General features: G+C 36.9%; 1 protein-coding gene across 5 annotated transcripts in view; it reads left to right on the forward strand.

Moving 5' to 3' along the window:
* KDM6A (lysine (K)-specific demethylase 6A) overlaps positions 1–19052 on the forward strand; it is a 51720-nt gene that overhangs the window by 14584 nt on the left and 18084 nt on the right. For all 5 annotated transcript variants that reach the window (XM_009574908.1, XM_009574912.1, XM_009574911.1 and 2 more), the window contains 3 exons: positions 13757–13886; positions 15444–15549; positions 16287–16492. In XM_009574908.1, coding sequence (XP_009573203.1) covers positions 13757–13886; positions 15444–15549; positions 16287–16492 — 442 coding nt within the window. The remainder of the gene's footprint in view (positions 1–13756; positions 13887–15443; positions 15550–16286; positions 16493–19052) is intronic.

The following is a 19052-nucleotide window of genomic DNA, read 5'->3' on the forward strand; positions in this document are numbered from 1 at the left end:
TCTAATGGTGACATCAATATGCTTTTATTTTTAGCATTTATGAGATTGTTTTCTTATAGAACAAAGACTTCTGAAATAGGGACTTGATATCAGTAAATGACAGATACATTTATTGCTTCAAAACATGTATCCTTTTCATGGGATTTAAGGCTTAATTTCTATAAGGAGCTTTGATACAGCTCCTACAAAAAGAAAATCAGTTCTTGGATTTTTTTTTTTCTTTTACTCATTAACCAGTTGTCTTCTATAGGCATAGTTTATAGGGACAATACAAGCACTTCTCCTTAGATAAGAAACAACAGCAGCGGTTTAGATGTTGGAAATTATGGCTATTTTTAAAAAAAAAAAATAAATCATGTTCAGTGCTGGTATTAAGCTCTTAAAAATCTTTTTTTTTTTTCTTTATACAAATAAGTCGTCCAGATTTGGTCTGTCATAACAAATCAGTGTTCTCATTGCAGAACTGATAAATACTCACGGAATGGTTGAGGTGGGAGGTCTGGGAAGGGACCTCTGGAGAATCATCTCATCCAACCTCCCAGCTTCCAGCAGGGCCAACTAGAGCAGGTTGCTCAGGACCACATCCAGCCAGGTTTTGAGTACTTCCAAGGATGGAGACTCCACAACCTGCCTGGACAAGCCGCTTCAGTGTTTGGTCACCCCTAAAGTAAAAATGTTTGTTTTCTTATGTACTGGTGCATGGGGTTATTCTTCCCCTGGTGCAGGATTTGGCATTTTCCTTTGCTGAAATTCATGAGATTCATGTTGGCCCATTTCTTCCGCCTGTTGATGTTCCTCTGCGTAGTCACACAGCTATCTGGTGTATCAGCTTGTCCTTCCAGTTCGGTCGCAGAGATGGCTCTGTTGATATTGGTGGTTTCAGTACCTATAGCTTAAGTATAAGAGCTGTTCATGTGGTGGATTGTGCTTTAAAAATGCAGTCTTTCAGCTAGTTGTAAGTCTGTCGCATGACAGTGCAGATAGTTTTGACTCTTCAGAGGCATAAGTCTTGGTCCATCTTATATTCCAGTTGATTAGCGGGTATGTTACTGTTGTTTTTTGTCTTTAGTCAGTAAGCTTGAATCATTTTAGATCAGATGCATGATGGGTTAAGGCAAAAAGTGAGGCCAGTCACTAGGAAACCTGGCAATGATTGCAGTGTAGTTGTGCAAATTGCACAGCATTTTCCCTGGTGTCTTCATTGCTAGTAATACAGAATGGCATGGAGTGTGGAAGACTAGGTTATAGAAGTTTCAGATGATGCTTCTTAGCAGTGACTTCTGGCAAAGATGTTATACTGTAAGCTACAGTGGTATAGATATAGTGATATAGTGGTATAGAATGCAGCAAATTTAGCCACCTGTGCAATAGCCAGTGGCCTCTGGCAGAGGAGGATGGTGGACTGAGGGCAATAATATCTTAAACTACTGCAGCTAAATCTGCCAACGATCATTTCTGACACATAAGTCCCATCTTCTTGACAGGCTTGTTGGCACTAGAATGATTAGGCTCATTTTATACCCACGTAGTCAGCTTAAATGCATTCCCTTATGCTTCTGGTGATTCCTAGGTCTGTCTTACTAAAAAGCAGTGTAGCAGAAACACCAGGCTCCACGCCTTGACATTTCTATATACTTCTTAGCTATTTATTTCTTATCTCAGTGTTGTTAAATCACCAAAAATGGCAGGTAAACTCCCCCTTCTTTTCAAAGAAAAAGAAATGGAAATGCATCTGTGAGGGTTGCATAGTTTGGGTTATTGGTGTGACACAGTGACAACACTGGTGTAGTTGTCAGAGGGTAGGAACCTCCAGCAGAAGTCAGACTGCTGGGATTTGATGGTTATATCCAGCAAGCACATTTTCAGAGTCTCTTTCAAACCCAACTCTTTCATTAGATACAGGCTCTATCAATAAAAAGGATAATTTTGTAGACTCCCCTGCATCAAAGAAAGATGTATTTTGCCACAGTAGTAATAATTTTTTTTTCTAAGACTTAGTGATTGTTCTGCAACCTTCTGAGACTTTTGTCCCCCCACACCACTTACAAGCCCTATATTTAGACATCCTGCACAATAGCAGAGCTCTGCATATAGTGTTGCTCTTATTATTGCACTGTGCTGTTTCATCACTGAAGAAGTTTCATCATCAGAGTGAGATCCTTAGGCATCTCAAAGTATCGTAGGAGTTTTTCATGGACCATGTTACAAGTGCCGCCACTTAAAATATATGAAAATGGAAAAGTATTTCACTGGCTAGCTTAGTTTTCCATTAAAGCTGGCAGCGATACTTCCAATTTTGTCTTCACTTAGAAGGGTAAAGGTTCCTTTATGAAGCTTTGGAGTATATAGGTACTCTGGAGCTCCTGTGGAGTATGAATGTGCTGGCAGGCAGAAGTATCATGTGTTAGTTACATAGATAAGTTTGAGACATTCAGTCACCTTTCCTTAGACAGCTTTATGGTACACACTGAAACTTTACCTACACAGGAAAACTGGTTAATGGTAAACTCTGTTTCCTGTATGTAACTGTCCGGTATTAATGCACCATGTTATCAGTCTTAATATCCATTAAACATAAGATAGTTTATTCCATTGCAAGTGGAGGAAATTCCATAGACACAGTTTAGACAAAGCTTTTCAGAAGTAATTAATTCTCCTTCAAAGGTAGAGTGAGCTCATGCTTACACGTGCTAGCAGGGAACCTGTCAGATAGTAGTTAGCTTTGCAAATTCACACTTCGTGCTTACTGCTGACAGCCTTCCCTGTGTAGACTGTCTCAAAGTCCTTAGATTTTCTAGGTAGTCTTTGGAGAGATTTGCCTTCTTTCTCAACAGAATTTTATTTGAAATGCAAACATACTGAGAAATTGAAATGACGATTTAGAGCATTATAATTTCTGTATCCATGTCTTATAGTTGTTGCCATTTGTGAAAAAGTTACATAAGATGCCTTTAAAGTTCACAGAGGTCCCTTTAATCATAATCACATGGTTATTGAATGTTTTGGTTTGTAACTGCTATTTTCCATACTTAACTGTGTTTACAGTTCTAGTTGAAACGTTATCTGTATTTTTCTGGTGTCAGAATTCTTGTTGGAATTTTTACCATCTCAATATATTTTACTCCAAAATATTTTATTTAGGATTATACAGCGAATGTGGTGCTTTTGAGCATTACCCTTTTTGATGTTAAAAGAGTGACAAAAGCACATTTATATCCTTCTTTCACTGCACCCACATAAATCAGTTAAATGCAAAAAAGCTGCGTCTGTTACGGTGATTGAGAGTTACTAGTTTCTAATGTGCAAGTCTTGTAATGTTCATTTTCAAGTAAAGTTTCTACACCTATTGCATTCATAAAAATGAAGAGTTTTAACAGCTGCTTTTAATTGGGACCATGTATGTGTTCTTGTATAAAACTAACTTCAATGTCTGGTGTTAGATGAGTGCATTGCAAATACACATAAAAGAAATTGTTACAGACTTAAAGATTGTTCTTGAAGTTGAGCTGATCTGTGTCTTCAAAATTGGCTTAGCAGAAATTTGCATGTAGCTTTCTTGGGAGAGTATGGGAAATGAGTTCCTCTAGTCAGATGTTGCATTTTTATTGTTTTAGTACGCTGTTTATCAAGCTCTTTATAGGTAAGAGCTGCAGTTTTGTTCAGAAGCAAAACGTTGAAGCCATTTTTACTACAAAAATCCTAAAATGGCTCTTAATACAAGCCTTTACTTTTGTGCTCATTGATAGAGGTTGTATTCCCAGTGATACTTAATTTCTAAAATAAAGGGAGGATAATAAAGGTATTTTTCTATCTTTAGTCTACTTTAAAAACTGCGGCTTCGTTATAGCAAAAGAAACTTAAAAAACTTTGTTGTGAGTGACACAGAAGTGTCTGCAGTGGCTTTTCTAAGCAAAGGTAAACTCTGCTGCAGGCAGGCAGGTGCAGGGCGGCTCCTCCTGTGCTTGGAGCTGGAGAGCCGATGCGGAGGTGCCGCGGTGTAGCTCTTGCCCAGGCTGGTGCGCAGCTTTCCAGCGAGTCACAGGCATGGCTGAGCACTGCTGAGTACTGGCTACTGAGTTTCTAGCTGCACCTTGTCTAAGGAGAGGCAGAGCAAATCTGCCTGCCAAAGACTATTGGCAGACACCAACTCGAACTTGTGAATTTAGTGCAGAAGGGCTGAGTTTTAAGCATGGCCAGAACCTATAGATCTTTGCCATGGCCATTGTGCTTTCTTTAGCTTGCTCGCTGGGATGATAGAAAGTTCTGCTTTAAATTGTACATAAAAGATTCTAACAGTGTTCAGGGATACTAATTATGAAATACTGACCCTTAAAAAAGTACTTCCTAATGTGGTGATCAGGTCTCTTGTCGTCTTCTACAGTGTTTCACTTGGGTTCATATAGTCCTTATTTTTTCCCAGGCTCACGTAATCATTTTTCAAGGGAGGTAAGCGTTGTCCCATGCCGTTTGCAGACAGCTCAAAAAGTGTTAGATGTGCCTTTTACTTTCTTTCTTACTGAGCAGAGATTGAGAGCTCCCTCTTCAGCCTGTCTGCACCTTAATTCAGCAAGGCAGAGGACTTAGAAGCTGGATAATAAAGATGAGCAATGGGAAAAGTGGAGGAGAGACTTGGTTTTTTAGCAACTTGGAGGTCAAGAAATGCTTCAGTCTGGGCTGGGACTGCTTTTAAAAGGTTAGAGACAGGATCTCTCCTCATCAAACTATGCTTGCTGGAAAGTGTCTGCATATGTCTTCTAATAATAACAAGACATTCTGAGAAATTTTGTGGGACTGGCAACAAGGTAACAATTGCAACATTTTCAGGGTAAGCCTAAAGTGTAAAGGCAACCAGACGGATGATTTCTCATATGTAAAAATTCTGTTATACTCATTATTACTGTTCCTGACCTATGCTAGGGCTGGTTACCTGTTAGGGAAAAGGTCCTGTCTACATGTTTTTTTCGTACTAATAGAAATAATAACTGGATATAATATAACCACTTTATAATATATTAGTAGGGTTTTTTCCTGCTATCCTTATATGTCTTACAGTTTACATGCATAAATTTGAGGACAAGACTATCCCAGCCATGTACTAACTAGCTGATTAGCCCTTGCTTTGGGCTTAAAATGTGTAGAGTTTGAAGGTGTGCATGCATGCAGAGCTCTGGGGAGAACATCCTTGTCATAGATACTGTGTGCACGATTGACATAGGGAAAAATGTCTAGAGGGGAGAATACTGAAAGATACTCTGCTGAAAGCCCTGCTTATTTGCAAAATAAGTCAACCTTTATACATAGTAGAATAGAAGATGTTTATATACTAAATATCAGATACTATGAACTTCAATATTGCATGTTAACCTTTATTTTAACACAGGGTAAGGTAATGCAAAAACAAAGAATTGAAAGTAATTCTCATAGTCCTGATTACATTTGGGCGCTATCTCTATAAGTGGTATCTTGGGGTACAAAAGTGAATTTGTGACCAAAAATGTTGATTTTTAGAATTACTGTAAAAATTGCAGAAAAGCTATCCACAATAGAAAACCTGAAAGCAATTATTTGATTTTTTTTTTTTCCCCTTAAAAACAAACAAACAAAACCCCAAACACCTGTGCTAGAATAAACTTCATGCACAGGGAGAGGGGAGTTGTTCTGTAGTATTAGTTTTTATATATTGGAGCTACACTGGATTGGGCCTTAAATGTATTAATATTTGCCAGTTGTTACACACATATGCTACACATTTCATTTGATATGTTCAGAAAGACATTCAGGCTTCATCTCTAATGTGAATAATTATAATATGTTATCTTCTGGCATATTCTTCTTGCTCTCTGACAATACTTACTTGATACAGTCTGTTGCCCTGTTGTCCTGATGGTATTCTCTAGGGAAAAAAAGACATTTTGGCAGATAGGAACAGGTGGGTGTAACTTGCTTTTTTACAGCTGGAGCTCTAGATTCATCATTTTTATTTTCCTTCTCATTAGTCTCCATTTGGCTCTGTTTACTATATGCTTACTTCAAAACAAAAGTGTTTATGTTAGTTTTAAGTCACAATGAAATTGCTCAGAAGTCTATTTGTTAAATAATCTTTTTTTCAAAGTCTTGTCCAAGAGAAGCCATTTTTCACATCTTTTAGACCCTACAGGTTTATTTGTGCTTAGAGCACAAAAGACCTGAAATTATTAGCAGTTAGGGATTAAGTAATGCACAAGAGTTGATTCACAACGTAACTATAATTGACCTACTACAGGATAGTGAACTGCAGTATAATGAAGTTCCTCATCTCACAGGAGGGATTTTACCAGGAAGCAACAGAAACTGACTTGTTTGTTAATGTTGCTAGTATTTTGCTTGTGGCTTAAGAACAAAGGAACATCAGAGACATGGAAGTTTGGTGTTTTTTAAGGTAAAAGCAATTATTAGAAAAGGGGTTCAGAAATCATGCATTACAATAAAATAAAAATGGAAGTAGTCAAGGAGAAATAAATGCTGTGAGATTGTAATTTTGCTTTATGTAAACAAGTGTCGTCTTAATAAAAGCTGCTCGAGTGAAGCCATTAGGTGAAAGGAGATGCTTTGTATCATAAAATGCAAAACACATGCCAAATAGAAAACTCCGTTTGATTCCTTTTTTATTATACGTGAATAGGTTGTCTGGTCTGTAGGAACAGGCTTGGTAAATGTTTTGTTTTGCCAAAGACTAACATGAGTGCTTACGCAGGGCAAAATAATTGCAGAGGCTGAGAAGTTAGCCATCTTCCTCAGTGAGAATGTTGAGGAAATACTTAACAGAGACCTATTCTATTCGTGCAGTGAAATGAGGTTGTTCAGGAGGCTGAGAAGGGGTCAAACAGAAGGTGCTGGCATAGCAGTTGATAGTTCTAGAAGGAGCTTCCCTTGAAGGGCTAGACAATGTTCATTGAAAAGCTACAAGGAATTTAGAAATGCAGTAGCTGAGCTATTGAGTAAAATATGCAAATCTCATTAAGATGCTGTTCTGGAGAACAGTAGGGTAACAAATGTGCTCATCTTGTTAAACTGCTGTTGCAGTGTACGGTTGAAAGAGAATTGAGGAAGTGATTCTGGGAAGTGTAAGTGTGATCTGGTTAGTCTTCCCTACCAATAAAACTGATTGCAACAGTAAATTTTAAGGTGGTTGTGAAACAACTGAATTATTATATTTGGTAAACTGTCTACGTAGTAAACTAAATTTCTTTAAGCCTCTGAGCAAAATTACAGATAGAAGAGTGTACTATTAAATTAATTATCCTTCCTTAGGTTCCTCGAGAAAGTCCCCTGTTGGGGTCATTTTAAAAAAAAAAAAAAAAGTAATTTTGAGCATAAGTGAAAACCGTGTGGTTAAAAGAAAAAAATATGCTAGGAATAACTACTGTGAGTTTGTTATTAGAAAAGCTCATCGTTAATACGTGGGAAAAAAAGAGGAGTGTGCTGCTTTGTCTCGTTGTGTGTCAGGTCTCCTTAAAAAGACTGTTACCAAAAGCTCTTTTCTGTACTCTTAGAAATGTAAGTATCTTTTCCCTGTGAGCAATCCTCAAGAGGAGGAGAAAGGAGAATTAATGAAATGTTACCACAAGACTTGAGATTTAACACTTGAGCTGTTTATTTCTACTGAAGTGAAACCAGCTGATTTCTAGCTCTGTGTTTCAACTGGTGCATCTAATTAATGTCCTGGAGGAGTGATGTTAAAAATCCAGTATCCGTCTCAGTTAAGAGGGTCCCTCACTTGCCCTTTCTAAAACTGACGTGAGGTTAAGTCCTTCCTTTAAGCAGTGTAGAGAAGTTCCTGAGTTGACTTGTTTTGTTTCTCATAAGAGAAATAAGAAATAGCTTAGTGTTTTTTTTTTTTTTAATCATTATTTATTAAAGCTTGTTCACAGCCTTGAAAGAACAGGCAAAGCTCCAAACAAAACTTTTGTTTGATAATGACTTAGAGAAGTCCGTGCAAGAGGTCCTCAAACAATTCTAAAGAGCCCAGCTGGATAACTGGGCAACTTTGTGTCAGCTGAAAGTTGCTGTTGTCATTTTTATGGTGGTATATGGAAAGAGTAATCTGAAAACTCTAAGGCATTTCTGAACTTGAAAGCTTTACCAATTTGGATTAATTGGGGAAGGCAAGTGAGACGTGTAGGCTTGATGGTAATGCATATTAAAAGGGGCTAACATGCCTTTTATAGTTCTTTTTGCTTGGTGTGCAAAGAGGAAGAGTAGAGAGAGAGCTACCAATTGAGAAAAGAAAGTGACAGGAGACCAGGAGAGATTAGCTGCCTCTCAAGGGAACTTGTAAAATGATAAAAGTATAGGATGGCAAACGAAGATGGTCTGGGCTAAACAGTCTGGAAAAGGGTCTGATAAATGGCCAGCATGTACACAAGTGGCCAGCATGTACACAAGCGTAAGAAATAAGCTTCATGGGGAGGAGCGGGAAAAGCAATGCAGAGGCTAAAGTGGACAGACATATTGCTCGGTGGGCTCTGTGGCAGAAGCAAACTTGGGCTGAGCTTTCTGAAGGTGCTTCTCCCTGGCAATTAAGCCTGCTTTGTGAAGTCAATTAGTGAATCACTAGTTTGGGAGCTCTGCAACTGAGAGGCAAAGAGCCTAAATCTATTTGAGGGGAAGTACTTTGTGGAGAAAGGAGCTGGATTAAGTTTGTGTTTTGTTCTTAAAAACAAAACCAACAAAAGCAATTTTTGTTTTATTGGGAGGTTTCTTTGTCTGTAAGCAAAAGACTTTTTTGGCTCGAAGGCAAAATTGTTCAATTGCTCTAAAGGCACATTATTTCTGGCAAGTCAACTTCACCATAGCAAAAGTTTTAAGAATAAAATTTGAAATACTGTGATTTCACAAGCTAAATCCTGCTTAGAGTAAGATACTCCGTTTTGTTTCAAAAGGCAAATACAGAAATCTGCAGATGGGAAGCAGAATTATCTGGGATTAAAGAAACATATGAAAAATTCATAGTTTAGAGGGAAGGCAAGCGTATGAAAAAGTTTGGTACCACTTGTTGTAATGCTTTTCTTACATAAGTCATTAATGTGATTCTGTTTGTCTTATAGCCTAAGAAAAGGTGATTAGCAAATAAAATAGAAAGGAAAGATGTAAAAGTCATTAAGAAAAGAAAAAAAGGAACATTACTTCTTACATAACATATAATTAACCTATGAAATTCACTGCCAACCTATACTATTGAGGTCAAAACCAGAACAGAATTCAAAAATTATTAGAAATATATTTGCATAATGAGAAAATCCACAATTCTATTGTAGGATTTCTGTAGGTTTAAAAAGAAAGATATCTGGGAGTATTGCCAGCTCATACCTGGTTGTGAAAGGCTGGGGTAGAGAATTGCATGAGAAGCAGGTTGTATAATTATCTGGTATTACTTGCATTTAAGCATAATGTAAGCTTGACTTAACTTCTTTATATTCCCCTTTGAAAGCTCATCTCTCTCTCTTTACTGGCTGTAGAAGGAGCTTGGGGAGGTGAGCCTCAGAGGGCCCAAGTTGGGCGTTGAGTAACCGCCTCCTTCCAAGGGTGATGGGTGTTGACAGACATTTTTCTGTGTTTTTGTAATAACTTGCAGTATGAAAGCAATTAATTGTATCCACTAATTGTTAAGGAAGGCCGTGTATTCCTGTTTTGAATCAGGACTGGGTCAAGTAAGTACTGTGCATCCCAGTGCTTCAACTGATTCCTTCTGCAGGCACACTTTTAAAATGTTTTGTTCATTCTTCTTTGTAGATTAATTAATTCTAATAGATTTGAGATAGAGTATCACATAAATCCACAGTTCCTTATATTAATGTTAAATGTGATTTTTATTTGGGGAAGAGAGGGTATTAATTTTGTTCTTCAGAATAACTATAATCTCTTGAGCGGTAAAACCTTGTTAATTCTCATGCAGCTAATCCTCAAATACTAATTCACTTAAACAGACTGACTTCACAACAAAAATAACTGCTTAGGTGCAAATGATTGTAACTTACTCTGTTTTGGCCTGTAAAGTGTTCCTAAAATCCAAATGTATAGATAACTGGAAATTGTTTAGGAACTTCTCATGATCGTCAAAAAGTCACAGTCTCCCAATTAAAAAAAAAAAAAGGGGGCAGATATTTTTAAAAGTCCTGAAGCTAAGAGTCCTAGAAAACTCAGAAAAGAAGTTTGGGAGAGGAAAACTATAGCCAAGAACGAAAAAGAAGAAACACAAAAAACACTAATGCTTAATGACTGCACAGAGCTATTAGTCGATAGAGGCAAAAGAGTTCAGTAAATATTTTTGTTCTGTGCTTGGGAAAAAGGCAGATACGATGTTCACATCATGGGATGTACGATAACACCCTCTGTTTTCACAATAATCAAGGAGAAGGTTAATCAGTAGTTACACTTAAATTTGGCATTTTTAAGCCAGAGGCCTGGATAACATAGATCCATGAGCTCTGACAGAGCAGGCCAGAGAATTGTTGTTTATCATTCATAGAGGTGACTGTTGCGAAACTGGTTGACACTGTGTTTTGGTACAACCAGAGGGGAAGTTGTTCTCAAAGACTGAAGGCTGTAAACTGTTTTTAGAAGGTGTGGGAATGTATCATAGAAAGCAGTAAAACGGGGAAAAAAAAAAGGGTGTTTTAATGAATCTGGTGATTGATTATTCAAGAGGTGCCTTAGTTACGTGAAATTCAGGCACCTGTTTCCTCCACAGTGGTTGGTGTCACTCATAAGCATGGCAGTTTGAGTTCAGTCCTCAGCATAAAGCAGTTGCATGAGTTGTTGCTTTTACCCATGAAGCAAATTGCAGTGGTCCGAGAGCTGCAGGTTTGATTCAGGACAATGCTGCACATCAGTGTGCATCTCTGTCCTTGCCTTTCTGAGGCTGACAGCCGCTCCTACCTTCTCTTCCCACTCTGCAGGAATGAAGGGTGTTCTCCTGCCTGCGCAGTCTGCGAAAAGCCGATTACCTCTGGAAAGTCAATTTAAATTAGTAAAGCCTGTCTTTATCTTCATTCCTCCATCACAGCATTGTAGATGACTGGGCATCCAGTTTCTTTTTGAGGCCTAAATCAGGCTTGTTTTTTTCTCAAGCATTGCATCTGTTGCCTCTTTCAGCCAGTATGAAATCCTCACAACAAATACGCTCTTGAAACAGATGTGTGAGGTTTTCCTGACGGTTGCTGTGGTCAAAAATTGCCATGGCCATAATTCTCTATTTCCAGAGGTGGAGGGGCCGGCACACTGCTCATTTCAGGTGCCAGTAGCAAATCTTTTTAGTACTTCTGTGGTGTTTTTTATAACATCCGTTGTTCTGTTTTGCACACTATCAATTACGGCATTATTCTTTAATAGCTCTCGTGTATTGTTATTAATAGTAAGTTATTCTGATTAGTGGATAAAAAAAATATGGTAGAGTGAAACTGGTCTGTTAAAGACAACTTTAAATATTCAGCCTATCTGTTTGCTGTGCCACTTGAATTATGAGTGTTTTCCTATCTCAGCTTTGCTTTTCTTTGGCCCCTTTCCTCTCTTGAAATTTCGGCACAAGGTTTTAGTAACTTAATAGGAAACTGTGGCATACATTTGGTAGTATCGGCTTCAAGTGGTGGGTTTATGAGATATCTCTGTTCATCTGATCTTTTTCTCTTTACTGTCTGCTTTCTTCTGTATCTCCTTTGCCTTTTCAGACCTGTCATTTCTCTAAGTATACAGGAGTTTCTCCTTTCTCTGTTGTCCCCCTTCCCTGAAGATCCCATGTACCCTGGCTTTACTGAGCTTTTGCTGTGGTGATTATCTTCTTGTGACTATAGTAGCTTAAGTCATGCTAGTTCTGAGCAATGTCCCTTTTTCTTCAGGTTCAGTCTTTCTCATGTTTCTTGCCTTAGAAATTGCCTGAGAAGGGTTTATCAATTCAAACTGAATTTTGTCATAGTTCTCTTTGATTTTTAATACTATGCATTTGCTTTTCTTGGTTTTATTTTGCAGTTTGGTAATGCAAAGATTATAGTTACTTCTAATACCCGCTATTCAGATTATAGTTTCACTTGGTCTAGATGGTCTGAATCTCAGATTCATGCAACCATGGTCGATAAATTTCTTTGGGTGATGGTCATTTTATATTGCCATGGGTTGGGGGGGGGGCAATAAGGTCTTTGCAAGAACTACATCAGACATTAAGCATTGGTCAGTGAGGTTTTTGCCAAGTTGGATGCCTAGTCAAAGTTTCCACATTGCTCCTTCAGTTGCTTTGAAGTTGCAATTTATTCTGGCATTAGACTCACCTAGCACAAAGAATAACCCGTGTTTGGTATTTTGACGGGCGTGCTTTGGAGACAGTTGTTAAATATGTCTCTGTCCGTATTGCTCTGATCTTCTGTGAGAGGAGAGCAATGGATGAGTTAGAAAGCTGACATAAGTTCTGAACTGAATGACTGACTTGTTTGTCATGATGAGCACCAGTTTCTCAGGATGCTCATCTTTGCTGCAGTCCGGGGTAGGTGAAATGTTTGCTCATTTTCTTTAAAGTGTATGTCATAACAGTCAGTCTGATCTGATCTTAAGTCCCAAGTCCATCTTATTCATGGTTTGGGGTAGCTTGATTTGAAGCAGTGCTCTCACATGCCAGCATCCAGCTCTACGATGTTTCTCAGTGCCAGTGTTAAAGTTTCTGTGTTTTAGAGACACGCTCTATTGCTAGGAGTTTCATCTAATATGTCAGATGTGTTTTCTGCTGAAGACTGTTGTTATCAGAACAACTTTATTGTAACCAGTGAGTTTTATGAAGATACGTGACTAAATTATGCATTAGAAATACCCCATTTTGTGGGGTATTGAGAGGTGGTAACAACAGCTAGTGAATCAAGTGAGGTTGGAAGAAGAATTTGAATAGCGTTTAGTTTGAAGAATTTTGAAGTAGTTGAGTCATTTTTAACAAACAAAATTTAAGGGATGGTTTTGTTAATACGTACTTTCCTGGTGATAGTGACTGGAAATTGAATATAGACAAGCTCAGAATGCAGATTTTTCAGGTCATTCATTATAGGAAAAGTTAACACACATACAGGTGGTTATCCACATCTGGAAATCTCCGGAGAAAGGTTGCAAATACAACAAGCGAGGTTCTCACTCAAGTGCACATACAGGTGTTGACACTGCAACTTACTCAGGGTAGGTCCTTTCCTCTGTTGCTCAAACAAATGGATTATGCAGCAGTGGCTCCTTCTGGCTTCAAAATGTGTAAGTCCAAGAGGGATAGGTGGTTGTTCAATTTAGTGTCGTTAGTGTACTTGTTTTTTGTGACTCGGCAGTTTTTTGGCTGAGACATTGCCATTTTCTGACTTTGTGCTCTGCCACAGTGCTATGCACAGCACTACCAGACTGCATTATCTCAGCTGCTATGAATTGATCATCCACCAGCCAGCGCTGACCTAATAAGGTTCTTCTCTATTTCTATCTGAGACCTGCTTTCTCTGTTAAATTTTGTCAAATGAGTCATACTTTTATTTAAAATGGCTATATTTTTAACTAATAGTGGTGATGTTGCAGATTTGGCAGGCAAAGTGGGAATCATTTTGAATATTATCAAATTATACACTGAGAATTCTTGATTAAAATATATGAGCTTTACTTGCATCTTGAATTCGATTTCTCCTTATATATCATTATTTTGCAGAAGAGATGACACTAATATATATTTATTTGTTAAGTATTGACAGAGGCAGCTCTTCTTTCCTTTTAGGAATCTGGGTAAAAATGGCTTATCTAACAGTAGTATTCTATTGGATAAATGCCCACCTCCACGACCACCGCCTCCACCATACCCTCCCTTGCCAAAGGACAAGTTGAATCCACCTACACCTAGTATTTATGTAAGTAGATCTAATGGTAGACGTACATTGCTGACTGTCTTTTGTAATTATTGGGATATCTGAATTACATAATGTATTATTTTGAAGATCCCGATTCACAGCTGAATTCTAATTACAGCGCTCTCCCAACTAGTGTATAAGCAGGAAAAATAAGCTAACCTTAAAGAAAATTTTGAGACTTAGTTTGACTCTTAAAGTACTTGTAAATTAAGAATTTCAGTAAACAAGAGGAAAAACAGCTTCAGAATTTTTTTTTTTTTTTTAATACTCAAAATATTGGCAGAATAAGCAAAACAGTTCTTTAGATACAATGTACAATATTTCAAATATGTATGTACATTTTTTGCAAGCGAGAGTTTAGGTAAAAACAAGCAAGTAATTAAACTAAACTCTCCTAACAATTTGCTTCAAAATATAGCAAGAAAAAATTAGTAAAAGTTGACATGATATTAAGAACAAAATGTCATTAGGAGAAGGCAGGTTTTAGTTGCATAGTATTTTCTTATGCTACCATTAAAACTTCTGTTCTGAAAATAAAGTTTCATAATAGCTTTAGAAGAGTTTGAGCTAACTTCCTTAGTAACAGAAGAATAAATTATAGGATGTCCACTTCCTTGATAACAGCAGAATAAATTATAGTATGTCCGTACAGCTGGTGTGAAAACCTCAAGTTAGCTTTGCTCAGCCCAACTTGGGGAGCAGAAGCAGTCGGCACTTTGGTGTGATACTACACAAGCAGTCTGCCCGAGAGCTAGATTAAGTTGGAAGCAGTAATGCTTCCAACTGTTCTCCAAGTGTTGCATCTGAATTATTCTACCTTGTTGAAAGTCCATCACAGCTTTGTTGAGTCCGTACAAAGCTGGTAAGTCACCGTGTTGCAGCACATTGTGTAGCTGTGCTAGTGTGGGTCCCAATATTTGGGAACTCTGTATTGTGTGTTTTGTTTATTGAAAGAGTTGTCTTCAGCGTTTTAAAAGATTCACAACAATTTAAAAAAAAAAAAAAAGGAAAAAAAAAAAAGATAGGGCAGACTGTAGCATAAAATTGAGGTCATAGGAGCACAAAAACATAAGAAAATCAAATCAACCTTTCCGATTAACATGAGATATACTGTGAGAGTAGTCTTTTTAATTATACTGTTTCTTGTATACATTATCTGTAGAATTAGCTTTTTGACTTCTGTAAAGAAAGTTAGTATATTACCTTGCTCTTCAGAGAATTCTGTAGATTTAGAGAATGTACAAGGCTACTGTCAGATAAAGAAATAAACTGCAGGAAACCTGAGTTGCAAAAGCCGAAGCAACCTGGGAATAATTCATGCCAAGAAATAAATTGCAGGAACAAATTAATTTCAGGAGTGAACCTAGCTTTTAACATGGAAAGGATTGTATGATGTAGCTGTTCATTCCCCACAGTGCAGGGAAATGGAGAACATTCCCATCTTCCTTCTGTTGTTTCTCTTTTTTTTTTTTTTTTTTTTTTTAATTATTCTTTCTTATTTTACAAATAAGGAGTCTAAGTTCATCTGACATCTAATATTCCATTATAATTTTACAGTTGGAAAATAAACGAGATGCTTTCTTTCCACCTTTACATCAATTTTGTACAAATCCAAACAACCCAGTTACTGTAATACGTGGCCTTGCTGGAGCGCTTAAATTAGGTAAGTTTACTTTCTATGTTTTTTTTACTTTGGGAAAAAATGTGTGTGTTTTTTAAAAAAAAGTCTCTCAGTTCTTAGAAGTGGATATTTTATTTCTGTAATACTGTTTTACTTGTGTATTCCAAGTAATTAGGGTAATGTGTAATTTCTCAGTTTGCTACTGTTTCTAATCTCGATCATCTCCAAAAAAAACCACCAAAAATGCAGCAGATTTTCTTGAGCACAGAGAGGAGCTGAGCTGTAGATATAGAAGCTCACGGATATTCTTTTTTCCTATGAAAACTACGGCTACATGTCTTTGTGCTTAGATTTAATGATTTATAATCTGGCTGTGTACAATATTTTGAACTCTGTAGATAGAAAAATTATCATAGCTGGTAGGAAATGTGTTATATGATGGAAGTGCATTCATAAAACTGTAGTCTGAAAAATACTTTATTAGTAATAGATTTAAACATTGTTTGCAGATCTGTTTACATATGTCATGCAAAATGTTTCTTGGAATATAGTCCATACAGTAGCTGTCAAGTTTTTTCTAAGCTTCTACTGTTACGTGCAGAAAAGCTTTACGAGTTTTAATTTTTAACCTACAGGTGGGCTGTGTTATGAAGGCTAAGGGGGAAAAATGGTTTAGTTTAAACCTTTACATAACTTTATTTAAGTATTAATGTTGTCTTTTCCTGAAATTTTTTATTATATTTTAACTGTCATTTATGAATTTTATTCCTATTTATTAGATCTAGGACTCTTCTCTACTAAGACATTGGTAGAAGCAAATAATGAACACATAGTAGAAGTGAGGACACAGCTGCTGCAGCCAGCAGATGAAAACTGGGACCCCACTGGAACAAAGAAAATCTGGCGTTGTGAAAGCAGTAGATCTCATACAACAATTGCTAAATATGCACAGTACCAGGCCTCCTCATTCCAGGAGTCTTTAAGGGTAAGTCCATTGTTACTATTTAAGATATAATTTACAAACTGTATACTAACTCTGGAACCAATTAGTAATGGCTGTTGAAAACAAATGGAAGCTGTTAAGGAAAAGGAGACATTTCCATTAGCATGAAGAACACAGGTATATTTAAAAAATCTGTTTTGAATAGAGGGTCAAACAGTATATAGGGTGTTTCTCCCAAATGCTTAATGTAAAACTTAATTTTCTTAATGTAAAACTGGCTATTACATACCTCAAAATCTTGTTAGCTTAAGCTTTTGTTTAGTAATATTGAAATTCATATTAAAACATTTAGAACTTAAGATGCTTTTTTTTTAACTTTTATTGCTTCTAATTTCACATACTCTTTGAAATCAAATTTCTTTGTTCTTCATAGTATCCTGAATTTATATGGATGTGGCTTATTAGAAGTTTACACTCACACTTGTCTTTCAGCACAACAGTTTAAAATATTAAAATAACTTTTTTTTCTTTTTTTTCTTTTCAGAAAAGTGACTGATGCTTTCCATATTTGTTATTGTTGGGTTCCAAACTTAACAGTTTCTATTTAGTTTAGAAGTTGTTAGACATATGTCCTGTATGACAGGACAAGGGGGAATGGTTTTAAACTAAAAGAAAGTAGATTTAGACTTGATATAAGGAAGAAATTTTTTACAGTGAGGGTCGTGAACCACTGGCCCAGGTTGCCCAGAGAGGTGGTAGATGCCCCATCCCTGGGAACATTCAAGGTCAGGTTGGACGGGGCTCTGAGCAACCTGATCTAGTTGAAGATGTCCCTGCCCACAGCAGGGGGGTTGGACTAGGTGACCTTTAAAGGTCCCTTCCAACCCAAACTGTTCTATGATTCTATATGTGACAGAGCTAAATGTTTGAAATGTTGTTTTATTGGTATTACTTTTTAATATTTTTGCTGAAGGTAGTGAGCACATCCTTGGAATTAGTTATGGGCATTCCTAGGAGGCTTATGTTATCTGCTGTTATAAAAAGATTATAATGTGGAACTAAGACAAAAAGATATTCTTGACCAGTTGTTAATTAGAAAATAGGGAAAACACCAACGTGGGGAATTGACTATTGCAGTTTTCACTGCCATTACACAGAAACAGCAATGGTTTCAGTAAGAAAGGAAAGAGAAATTCTAAATTTAAACTTTGTGCATTAGAGGAAAGGATTAGAAACAAAGAAATGAATTGGTAGTTGAAGAAAAGAGAAGGGAAGATAGACATGAGGTTTTGAGCAAGACTGATAGGGGATGAGGAAAAGAAACAGGAATACCATTGGGAAGTGGGGAGCACTGAAGTCATCAAGAGCTTGGGACATAAATGGGATTTTTCTTCCTCTGCAGTGGTAATAAATAGGATATCAACTGAAGTTTTCTGGTGCCCCTTGAACAGTTGCACCAGCATTGTATTCTTGTACATCATTCCAGAAGGGTTAAAGAACATATATATGATGTTCCAGTGAAGTACGTGTTCAATAACGTACATAATTGATCAAATACCAGCTTGGCAGCAGGAAAGCCTCCAGCTTTGGTTTTGCGCCAAGAAGTGAACTGCAGGATTTTCTGATTTTTTTTTTTTCTCTGTTACAAATTGGTGGTAAAAATGTAATATATAAAATAATTTTCAGGATTATGATTTTAATTTTTCCCTTGGAAATCAAAAAGGCATTGTTTTAAGTGTATATGTGTCCTTTACCTAAAGCTGCTTTGACCTGTCCTTAGGTGACTTTTCACAGTGTTCAAATGAAAGCCTTGTTTCTTCTTTCTACAGACACAATCCTCTTGGCTTGCCCTAAGTGATCTTTTTTTTTTTTAATTCCTCTAACAACTATTACATTGCTTTTCTAACATGTCTTGCAGTATTTGATAAATCCATCATCACTAGGTTCCTTTTTGTTTCTTTTTGTCCTTCATTCAAAGGATGAATAAGACTTTCTCAGGTACATAGGGCACTTTGACATTTAACAACAATCCCATTCAAAGCCAGAGATCTTTGGATGGCCTCCAGGCAGTTCTTTCCTCCTTTTTGTCTTAGTCTTTTTCCTTGCCAAAAAGAAGTCTTTAGAATAGGGTTTTGAGCCCATTCTGCTAAAAAGATCAAATTACATCATTTAATATTGGTTAGATTTTTTCTACTAGTCATGGTCCTAGCTACTGCAGTGCTAAAATAGCATCTGGCTATGAAAAATTCAAAAGATTTTATATAATGGATTTTATAAAATTAATTTTATAAATATTAGTCATCCTACTTTCATATCAGGAGACCTGCTTGACTTTGAAGGAAGGTAAATGTTCTAGTCTAAAAAAGTTAGCAGTATTCCTTAAGACTGGATTCCAGTTCACCTGCATAATGAAGCAAACCAACATACTCATTTGCAACTATAACGTAGGCTAGCAGAAATGTTTATAGTGTAGACATTTTCTGTTGTCCTGGCTTTTGACTAGTAACTATTTTTTTTTATTTTCTTAACAGTAATGTTCACATAAAATCTTAGATACAGGTATTTGAAAGATTGTACCAGCTTCTTGAAACAAATGTACTTA

Source organism: Fulmarus glacialis, unplaced genomic scaffold (genome assembly GCF_000690835.1).
Source record: "Fulmarus glacialis isolate BGI_N327 unplaced genomic scaffold, ASM69083v1 scaffold23883, whole genome shotgun sequence".
NCBI lineage: Eukaryota > Metazoa > Chordata > Aves > Procellariiformes > Procellariidae > Fulmarus > Fulmarus glacialis.